Below are 10,451 nucleotides of genomic sequence, written 5' to 3'. Positions count from 1 at the left end.
CACACCGTAAGAAAAAGATAGTAAAATATCGAGACACCCTCAGGTCATTGGCCGTAATTAAATTATGCGCAACGTTGCGTGTTGCCAACGTTCCATTTTTATGGATTTTATCACCCAAATCCTTAACCTAATTTTGAACGAAAATGCTTCCGAGATTTCCTGGTTGTAAGACGTATAGGCATTACCGCATTCTTTGAGGTCATTTCTGATCTCTCTTGTTAAAATACATTTTAAATCCCCGGAGTTCTTGCATACACTTGCATTTTTCCCGCAGATGATTGAAAAAATACTATAATTCGTCGTTATTTAGAGAATCAACTAGCCGATCAATTATTTAATGGTTTCGTCTCCTAGTCGATTTTATGCATTTTCGTAATGGTATATGTATTCAGTTTTTATAGCGTCATTGGTCTACAATTCTCGAATTTTTCTAAACGTTGCATTTATATCAATATTTAACAAAAGTTGTCTAGAATTGGATAAGTGGTGATAAATAGATACAATCCTAACGATATGAAGTATGATTGAGCTTAAGACAAACCATGCTTTGTTTTGGTAAGACATGTGTGTAAGCTAAAGTACACATGTTTCTATATTACAGTTAACTAAAATTAACGTAACGGATGTTTAAAGTTGAGGTATCATTACAAATTTAATAATATTGGAATTATTTTCATAAGTGAATGTGTTGACATACAGATATTAATATGAATCTTAAACAATTCTTAATTCAAATCTTGTTGAATAATATTTTAGACTTTGTTTTGTCTGTGGTGCAATGCAATATTTTTTATTAGGTATAATATTAAAAGTATTTTGTAAACTGTTTAATGTAGGAGTCTGTGTGCATGTTGATCTTTGATCTCTATGTCTATGTAAATGCTGTTTATGACTGTATTAATTGATTGCCTAATCGTGCAATATTTTGAATTAATAGATAGATTACTGTCGTATTTTTTAAAAACACAAGTTAATTAAAGATAAGGTATCGTTTTAGAGGTGCTATTACAATTTCCTTACTAAGTATTACTTGGGTTTGTTAGCGATTAAGAGATGTGCCTGTTAACAGTCAATGAAATGCAAATATTTTTGTTCAGATTTTTTAAAATAAACGCTTGTCCAATTCAAAAGAATTTAAAGTAAGAATGAAAGCCGTGCTAACCGTCCACGTTCAGGCACAGGTGAGATAGAGTCCGATTTATGAAGATACAATGAGCACTAGTAATGTGGAAATATGCAATCTGATATTGTGTGGATGTAATTCACATTGATTGTTAAATAAGAACATTGTTGTAGGAAATCGTTTTACTAACATTGAGACATTAGCAGGCTCTTAAATAATAATTACTCAATACTAACATTTGTTCGAAGCTTTGTCTTCGTCGCTGGTAGGGCTACATTTGTTTTATTAGAGACATAAAAGTTCTATAAGTTTTTTTATATCCAATACTGTGGTCTTATTAGTAAGTCAATATACATTGATATTGTTTTTTTAATAGTGCAATCATCTTTTATGCCTCTAATCAAAGCCTTGTTGTTCGTTTAGGATAAAGTAGCCTTAGAAATAAATGGTGTTACTATAAGCGTGATGAACGCTATAGTATAGTCTGCAAGTGTCGATGCTCCATTTCGGTTACATTTATCTCCCTCACACTCTACGCAAGAGAGCAGGCTGACCGTCTCACCGAAGTTTTCGTGAGACCGTCTTATGTCGTCACAGGAGCCTCGTTCAGATGCACAGCCTCGGATGTACCAGGTTCTTTGCATATCTGAGTAAGAGAAAGGTAATTCAGTGATTGAAGTCATCAATATAACAATAAAGGAAATTAAATTTTTTTTTTATTTACGTACGTAAAGATGAAGATGAAATATCTTCTATTCATTTCAGGATACAATAATTCTTCTAAATGCTTTATTGGAGTGATTTACCCAATCACGGTAGAACAAAGATAGATTTGTCAGATCTATGTTTTACCAACGAATGATTTTCATCTTGATGGTGTAATCGGCAGAGGTTTACAAATAATATATATATGTATATCATATAACGAAGGCATCATCTTGTCTTTTAAGAATTGGTACGCCCTTTTCTTGAAGGATCCTAAGTCAATTTGGTTTGCAAATACTTCAGTGGGCAGCTGGTCGCATATTCAACTAACTCGTCTATATTAGAAGACTTACTTAATAATACGTTTTCTAACTTACGTTTATATTTTTCTGCGTATGTCACACATTTCCCTCTTTTTCTTGGATCTGAACTGTAAGGGCACAGTTTTAATGGAGTTTCTTCGTTAACATTTGGACAATCGCTGCACACATGACATTCTACTGGCAAGACGTTTTTCATCAGCTGTGGTCTCTGTGGGAGTCCAGAATTATCTGACGAATAAACAATTCGTCTATCCGCTACGTCCACATCTTTATTGTCCTTGTGCTCTTTAGATGGTTCTAATTTTTCCGAGGCGGCTGTAATAAATACCATGAGATAAGTATGTACAATATACTGATTGAAAAGTATTATATTTAGGTTTAAAATAGTGTTTTCCAGCATTAGGCCCCATGCCCCATAAAGGACAACTTTATTCGTTAAGGTGACTTAAATTTAATTTAAAATTATTTGGGATTTGAATTTTTGTTTTTCATTATATTGAAAATTTACTGTGTTTCGTTAATAATTTCCTAGTAATTCCTGCTTTAAACCTATTATTCTAGTTTATTAGGTGAATTTTTTTTTAAATTATTAAACATAACATTAATAATTAATAATAAAGGTAAGTTACACAAGAGGGGACATAAGAATTTTAGAAATGCTACGAGGCATGACGCAAAGAACATTGGGAAACGTTTGTTTAATATTTTTACTCTCTTAGAGCGAGCGAGAATTTCTTATTACACACTAGATTACAAAAGTGCAAAATAATATGTATTTAATAATAAATAATATAATAAATCTTACCGGACGTAGATTCCGAGCATATCGAATATCCAAAAGCGCACGTGAGCAGTAAGAAAATGGTGATCCTAGCCATTTTGGTGCCTCAATGGACTTCAACATTGATTATATGTATAAGGCCTAAACAATGTTATCGTTAAATTTGTTATGCTAAAGAGCCTGAAGATACGCTTTTGAAAAGTTGATTGTTTTTCATACGAATTCCATGAGACCATAATAACAATTATAAGGTCGCTTGTGAGCGTGGCTTTGCGCTTGGTTTTTTGTTAATGTTTTTTTTTGTGGTAATTTTTGTATTCTCAAATCTGCTAAAGATTTACACCCAAACCGAATATCAACCCATTTTTTACCATTTGAAATAGACATCTTTAACCAAATATTGATAAAAGAGTGCCAATAACCAATCGACGGATTGTATTACAATCGCCATCTGTCGATACAATGTGCATAGATTTTTGTATGACAATCACAGTACAACTGTGCCAATATCCTATCTTAAGATAGACGTGTTTATTTTAATATTATTTGTAAGTTTTATTTACTTCATTTGGTTTATACTGATTATCAAATATAAGTGTTAAGAGAGAAGATATTGCATTTTAAATGTCGCACAAATATGGATTGTCATCGTAGGGATTGGTTGGGATGCAGATATCAGTTCGATAGATTGTCACGGTCTGAACTCAGATTGTTTTCAATCTGAGATTGTGGATTAATTAGCTTAATGCGCTTCTAAATCTAGATCTATATTATAGAAGTAGAATAAGTGTATTTGCCGTGAAGTTTAAGTGGACAGGCGCTAATTAAGGATTAAAGTTACCGTCTGATAGTACCGGTGACCCCAGAGCTGGTATCTCGCTCAACCAATAAATAACGCAAAACAGCGTGGATAATATATATTTGTGCGTTGGAAATAAATTGTGTTTATTGTAGCATTAAAATGGAAGAACTAAAAGTTCTAGGAAATTTTTTCAATGTGTGTGTACTTATGTACACGCGTTAGTAGTTATACTTCTTTGGCATAACAAGATAAAAATATATAAAAAAAAATATTCTACGTTGTCGAAAAAAACGACACTAACAAAAAATTATGTTTAACCATTGAGATTTACTATAAGGCATTATCTAGTTAAATAAAGGTTATTTAAATATCAAAAAAACTAAAATTTCAACTTCAGGGTGTCGGTTTTTTGTAACGGTGTGCGCGCGTTTTTTTCTTAACGCGCCAAAAGAAATAGTAAATTTCACTTCGGAATGTCAAAAATTTCGCAAAAACCTTAGTCAACATTAGTTATTGGCAGTTTATCTAAATATATTTTACGTTAGATATATTAACGATAGGTTTATTATTTGACTCAAAGCTGTCTAAGTAACTGAATGAAATTAAAGCTTGAATCTATTTTATTTTTAGTTTCTTTTTACTTGTTATTATTATTATTTTAGTTATCTATTTTGTGGTTACCTAATTAATTTTTTCCCTTGCTAACTTCCTTATGTTAAGTGTGTCAAATTTGTGATGTCGAATTTTCTTGTATAATTTTATTTATAAAACTTATAATTAAATAAATGAAAAAAACAAATTAAATGTTTTGTACATACATGCACGTGTAAAAATGTAAATGAAAGTGTGTATAATAAATAATTTTATTTACATTTATAAACTAAGACGGTATCACATATTTCGTGTTAATACTGTTATTTTAATGTTAGTGAAGCCATGAGTGATAAGGCCTGTAAAATACACGCAGGAAAGCCTCTATGCATAAAATACAAATATATACATATTCTACGTAAATAATATACATTGAACCAACTCCTTAACGTATACGTAACGTATTTTTAGTTCAGAGCTAAACGCCCATGGCGCCTAACGTAAAAATCACTCACAGGAAAGTTAGAGAACAATCAAAATCATTGCTATTAGAATAAAAGTAGAGACGATAGCAGTTGATGCCGAATTACAAAGATTAGTGTTACAGACAAAACATTTGCTATTATTCATTTTAACGTTTCCATCTAACAACGAATTGCAATTCTCTTCTTCTTTTCCAAATGAACAGCCACGCACCACTATTGTTTTATTTTGTTCTGAAAAGACAAATGAATGTTGTAATGAATGGGTAATCTTTATCGTTGATACTTTGCCCACCAGACTAAAGTTCCCAAATCCATTTGGGCTAAAGTAATGATCGTAATATTAAGATTAATTAAATGTTTTCTCCCGTTTATTTATTTGAGAAGTGACACAAATGTAATAAGGAAAAATACTAGGTATACTTAGATTTATCGTTATATGTACGTAAATGTAAATAGGCTACTTCATTCCCTCTTATTCATAAAATACCTATAAATCTAATAAGTGCCTTTTCAACTAGAATCAATAATTATTGTTTCGCTGGATTTGCTATGCCTATATAGGGAAATGTTTTGAAAATATATGGAATGTGCACATAATATTTTCTTAGCTCTTAGCTATTATATAATCTTTCTGTAAAGAAAGATTGAGGATCCACACAGGTTTTAAAATACTAATCACGATAAATATAATAAGACTTAAAAAAACAATAAACTGTTCTCATGTTAAGACTTAATGTAAGTATTATGTTTGGTTTTTAAATTATTTAATTTGATTGCCGAAAGTAATAAATCCTATTGTTCATTTTTGTTGTTGCAAATACTTGTAAAATTTAAGAGTTAGTATACTATTTTCTCTTTTTAAATGCAGTATTCATCACTATATAAGTATTTCCTCCTAATAACATTATTTATACTTTGATATTGAGACTGTAAAATTATAAATATCAAATCAAAAAGATTAATGATAATAAACCTTTATAAGCAGTAACAATACAGCGGGGCTTAGGTCCCGCATCTTGATTCGCTTGAACTGCCCTTATAAACCTGTATCTTGAACCGTACTTCTTAGTATCATCGACCATCTGTAACAGATTTAAGTATGTTATAAACATAATGACAAAAATAACAAATTCTTTGAGCCAACATACCATAACATTTGGTTCGTTATCCAATAAATTTGTAACCATTGTAGATCCTAAATCACTATTCGTAGTTGATTCTACAGCGGCTTGCGATGACGGGTCGGTAGTAGTTGGTAATATAGAAGATTCTGTTGATTCTGTTCCTCCGGTTTCTAACGATCCTTCTGTACCCATGTTTGTAGTACTCGAAGCGTCTGTCGTTGAAGGTAAGCTCTCAGACGTAGTCATAGATTTGTCTGTGGTAGATGCCAAAGTTTCAGGACTTAAAGTAGATTGGATAGTGATTGAAGTCTCCGTGGACGTTACTGTATTGCTTACAGAGTTACTTCCTCCCGAAGTAGTTACAGTGGGTTCTGTAGTGGAAATAATACTTTCTGAAAGAGTGCTAGTAATTACAGGTGTAACAGTACTTTCTAGACCTTCTGTTTGTGTAGTTTTGGTATTGCTACCTAATATCGTAGTTTTAGATGTAGTCACACTGGGTTCTGTAGTTGAAATAAAAATTTCAGCTTCTGAAAGAGTGCTAGTAATTACAGGTGTTATAGTACTTTCTAGACCATCAGTTTGTGTCGTTTTAGTATTAATACCTAAGGTAGTAGTATCCAAAGCTTCTGTCGTTGACGTAAGTGTTGAGATAATAGGGGAAAGTTCCGTTGTAGAAATTGCTGTGGTGGTTTCAGTTATTGCAGGTATTAATGAAGATTCTGTACTGGTTGTTTCAGTAGTTACTGGGATACTAGAAGTTTCTATTGGTGGAGAGAATTTTGTTGTTATCTTAAAGGGAGGGTTCGTGGTCTTCGGTTTCGGGTTTGCAGAATTTTCAGTTGTTAATGCTGTTATATGAGTTGTGGTTTCTGGTATTTCAGTGCATGCGGTTTCTTCGGTTGTAGAAAAATCCGTTGTCTCTGTTGGCTGTGTAGTGTCATGGTTATTTCTGTTGTCTGTACTGTAAGTTTCTCCAATGTTAGTTGTTGATTCGTCAGGTGTAACAGTTGTTAGTAGAATGTCTTGACAAGTCGTTGCCGTACCCTCATAATTAAACTCACAGTCGGTGCATACATAACATTGCAAATCCGCTGAAATACAAAAATAAAATTAAAAAAGATTTTAACAAATTTACAACATATAAAACAGTAGTTTATCATAATGGGCAGGCGTCCTAAGTTTGTTTATTAATTCGTTTTTTAAATAGGCATTACTGTAGCAGCGTCTATCCAACCGAAATATTAAGATAGATTATTTTATAATACATGAAACGGCGGTAGCAACCAAGCTATTAAACCACTTAACAAATTTTGTTACATTTTATTACATGAAAAACCTGCAAACTATACTCACAGTCACAGCTGACACTTATAAGACAGTAAGTAAAAATTATAAAATAAATAAATGTTTTAGTTAACGACATTGCTCTTGTACTAAAACTTTTCGATAAAAATAAAAAAAAATATGCCTCTTCCTATGACCTCTCGATGCAAAGATAGACACTGCACTGATGAGAACACTTGATTGTCTTATATCAATTATACACTTAGGCCTTATCAATGAAAGCTAGATAGAAACGTAAATGCAATGTAAAAAGATTTCCTGTGCTAAAATGATTCCAAAAATTATATTCGCCTGGAGAAGATGTAAATAATTACAGGGTAATAAATTTGACATAAAGGAGTGGTTGGTTTGTTTGGTTCGCGCTAATATTGCACCCATGTATATCAGGAGTCTATCAAATGGATTACGTTTTTGACAAGTTACACTTTGGGTGAACCTAAGTCTAGACTTAAAATCTTGTTCTTCAAAGAAATATAGTGGGTTTATTTTTTAATATGTAAATAAAATAGTTGAGTGATCAAAATTTGTTTATTATAATTTTGATTTCTATGATATAACGTATAGTACGTAATATGTAGTAGACTAACGCCCAAACCCAATAATCTATCTCAATCAATTTTTGACCATCTGAGATAGACATCTTAAACCAAATATTGATTAAAGAGTACCAATAACCAATCGACGAATTGTACGACGAACCACGGTAGGTCGGATCGGTGGATGTGGATAAACTTTTGTATGAAAATGATAGTTCATCTGTGCCAAAATCCTATCTTAAGATTTTACCTTACACCAGTTTTTAAAATAATTAAAAAGCTATTTGTTATGTTTTAAACATAGACATTTATATTTTAATATAAATGTACGTACGGTTTTACTTACTTTATTTGGTTTATATTGTTAATATTGTTATAAGTTTATATATAGTGTAAAGAGCGAAGAGATTGCATTCTATCCGTCGCCAAAAATTGATTGTCATCGTAGGGTTTGGTTATTGGGATGCAGATAGGAAATCGATCGACTGTCACGGTCTGATGAAAACAATCTAAGAATGTGGATTAATTATTGGGTTCGGGCGTTAAAAGCGTAGCAAACGAACTGTCCCATTTTTTTCAATAAAATAACAATACATACAGACTATATCGGTAATGGCCTGTCCCATAAAGAATTTATGGACTACATTCTTCGTAATCATTACTCATTATCTTCCTCAAGTACTGTACTATAAAACATAACTTACTAATTAATATGGGATATTAAGATAAGATAAAATCCGTAGAAATGAATAATTACCTAATACAGGGGAAATAACCGCTTGGGCAAACAAATTAATATTTTCTATTTTTGTAGTATTTAGTTCATGGCAACGTTGTAATTTATAGCTTTTATAGCAAACTTCGTGAGCATAAAAGTATAACTTTCAGCCTAGGATTATTTGTTTACATTTGAATAAACTTCTTAAAAGAAAATATATGAGTATTCATTCCATTACTTCACTCAGCCTCTAAATGACCAAAACCGCGCTCAGAGCGGATCGTTAGATCTAATTACAAGCGTGTATTAAGATATGGTCAATAGCAGTTCAATTGTTTTTGGTTCGAATCTTGTTGAGATATTAAGGTCAGCATTTAAAATAAAGTCACATCAGCAATAACGCTGTAATAGTGCTGGCGAATAGGCGGGACAAATGATATGATATAATACTTTTAATACCCAAAATGTTAGTAATATAAGATGTCAGTTACATATCTATGCAAATAAATAACTCGAGTTTCATCAACAAAGTATAAATAGTCGTTCGGTCAACGCCTAAAATAACCCTGGGTCGTTTTTTATTGAAGTAATTACTATAATTAACTTTTTACGGCACATGTCAAGGCTTTAAATTACGTTTCAATAATTTATTGAAACTATTAGTCTAATAAGTTACGAATTAAAATATATTTGTGACTTTATAAAAAGTATTTTGTCATATTAATATTTGGTCTAATTAGATAAAGTCTACAATATTCTTATTTAGTTTATTTTAAGTATTTATTATTAACTTTAAATTAAAAGTGTAAAAAGTTTCCAAGGCTAAGATTTATTGTCTAAACTATAATATAAGATAGTCTTATTTATTAAATGAAAACAAAACAGTATCCTATAAATATTCATTCTAAATTTAAAAAAACAAAATGTGTTTATGGCTAGACAACAATTATCGTAAGTTACTTACCAGTCACACTTACAGCCAGGAACATAAAGAAAATCATTTCAACAATGTCACCTTTCACATTAATTTAATATTAAGCACGTTTAATGAATAATTATTACAGTGTCTAGATGGTCTCCGTCTTAAGATCAAAATGAGGCTGATTAGTCAACCGATATTCATGGTTCGTGGTTCAACCTTAAAGCTTCATTTGGTAATTCATAAAAAAACTTTAATAGTTTTGTTTCCGTATAGCTTAGATTTATTAATTTCTTTTCAACTGGTGTTGAACTTTAATAATCGTGGCTGCGTATCTGTTAGATTTCTAGTGTTAGCCTGAGCTCGTACGTTCGAATCACGGCTGTATAATAACTTACTTGTACGTTGAAGGAAAACATTGTGAGTCATTCAACTAAAAGGGATGGTTACCTATAAGAAAAAATATAATCAAGAGACAGATATATAAATCTGTAGACTGGTGTTTTTACCTAGGTACACTAAATAAAAAAAATCATGTCTTTACATGTTATATCTAGGACTCAATTGTCTGTTGGCATGTCTGAAATAGAGGATATACAAGCGTCTTAGCACTGATGTACTCTTTCTTTCGTTTACTCTGAAAAGGGGCTGCTCTAGTCTACTAATTTGAAGATTTTTACCATGTTCTTGCATAATAATAATAATAAGCCTTTATTCTTCCACATCCTATTTACATAAATATAATAGATATAAATACAATTTTAACTATGATGCGGCCCCTGTCCGGAAGAAGGCCTCCTCCAACTTTTTCCACCCTTATTTATTTTGTGCCTTCGTCATCCAATGTTCCAGCTCTCGATCCCGTCGGCCCTTTGCTCGATTGGTCATCCTTTGTTCTTTATTCCTTTTGGACCAGTCCATTCAGACACTGCTTTCAACCATCCGTCACCTGTATAACGCGCTACCTGGCCCATCTCCATTTAAGTTTATATATGCA

At 31.8% G+C, this 10,451-nt stretch overlaps 2 protein-coding genes across 4 annotated transcripts; both read right to left on the bottom strand.

Moving 5' to 3' along the window:
* Positions 1-1,290: 1,290 nt before the first annotated feature.
* Positions 1,291-3,057, bottom strand: LOC110996195. The gene is made up of 3 exons (XM_022263761.2): positions 2,957-3,057; positions 2,206-2,466; positions 1,291-1,769 (listed from the first exon to the last, which is right to left on the bottom strand). The coding sequence occupies exons 1-3, from the start codon at positions 3,027-3,029 to the stop codon at positions 1,543-1,545; spliced, it is 561 nt and encodes a 186-aa protein (XP_022119453.2). The 5' UTR covers positions 3,030-3,057; the 3' UTR covers positions 1,291-1,542.
* Positions 3,058-4,581: 1,524 nt separating this feature from the next.
* On the bottom strand, positions 4,582-9,591 carry LOC110996184 (flocculation protein FLO11). 3 transcript variants are annotated; one of them, XM_022263744.2, is made up of 5 exons: positions 7,291-7,432; positions 6,540-7,028; positions 5,959-6,305; positions 5,784-5,892; positions 4,582-5,041 (listed from the first exon to the last, which is right to left on the bottom strand). In XM_022263744.2, the coding sequence occupies exons 1-5, from the start codon at positions 7,358-7,360 to the stop codon at positions 4,848-4,850; spliced, it is 1,209 nt and encodes a 402-aa protein (XP_022119436.2). In that variant the 5' UTR covers positions 7,361-7,432; the 3' UTR covers positions 4,582-4,847. The 3 variants fall into 3 exon arrangements, with proteins under 3 accessions (XP_022119436.2, XP_022119435.2, XP_022119434.2); XM_022263743.2 differs by lacking the exon at positions 7,291-7,432 and adding an exon at positions 9,500-9,591 and having other exon boundaries at positions 5,959-7,028; XM_022263742.2 differs by having other exon boundaries at positions 5,959-7,028.
* Between the last annotated feature and the right edge of the window lie 860 nt (positions 9,592-10,451).

This window comes from Pieris rapae, chromosome 21 (genome assembly GCF_905147795.1).
Source record: "Pieris rapae chromosome 21, ilPieRapa1.1, whole genome shotgun sequence".
Classification (NCBI taxonomy): domain Eukaryota; kingdom Metazoa; phylum Arthropoda; class Insecta; order Lepidoptera; family Pieridae; genus Pieris; species Pieris rapae.
The sequence above is the reverse complement of the archived record's forward strand: the minus strand, read 5'-3'. Positions and strand labels throughout refer to the sequence as shown.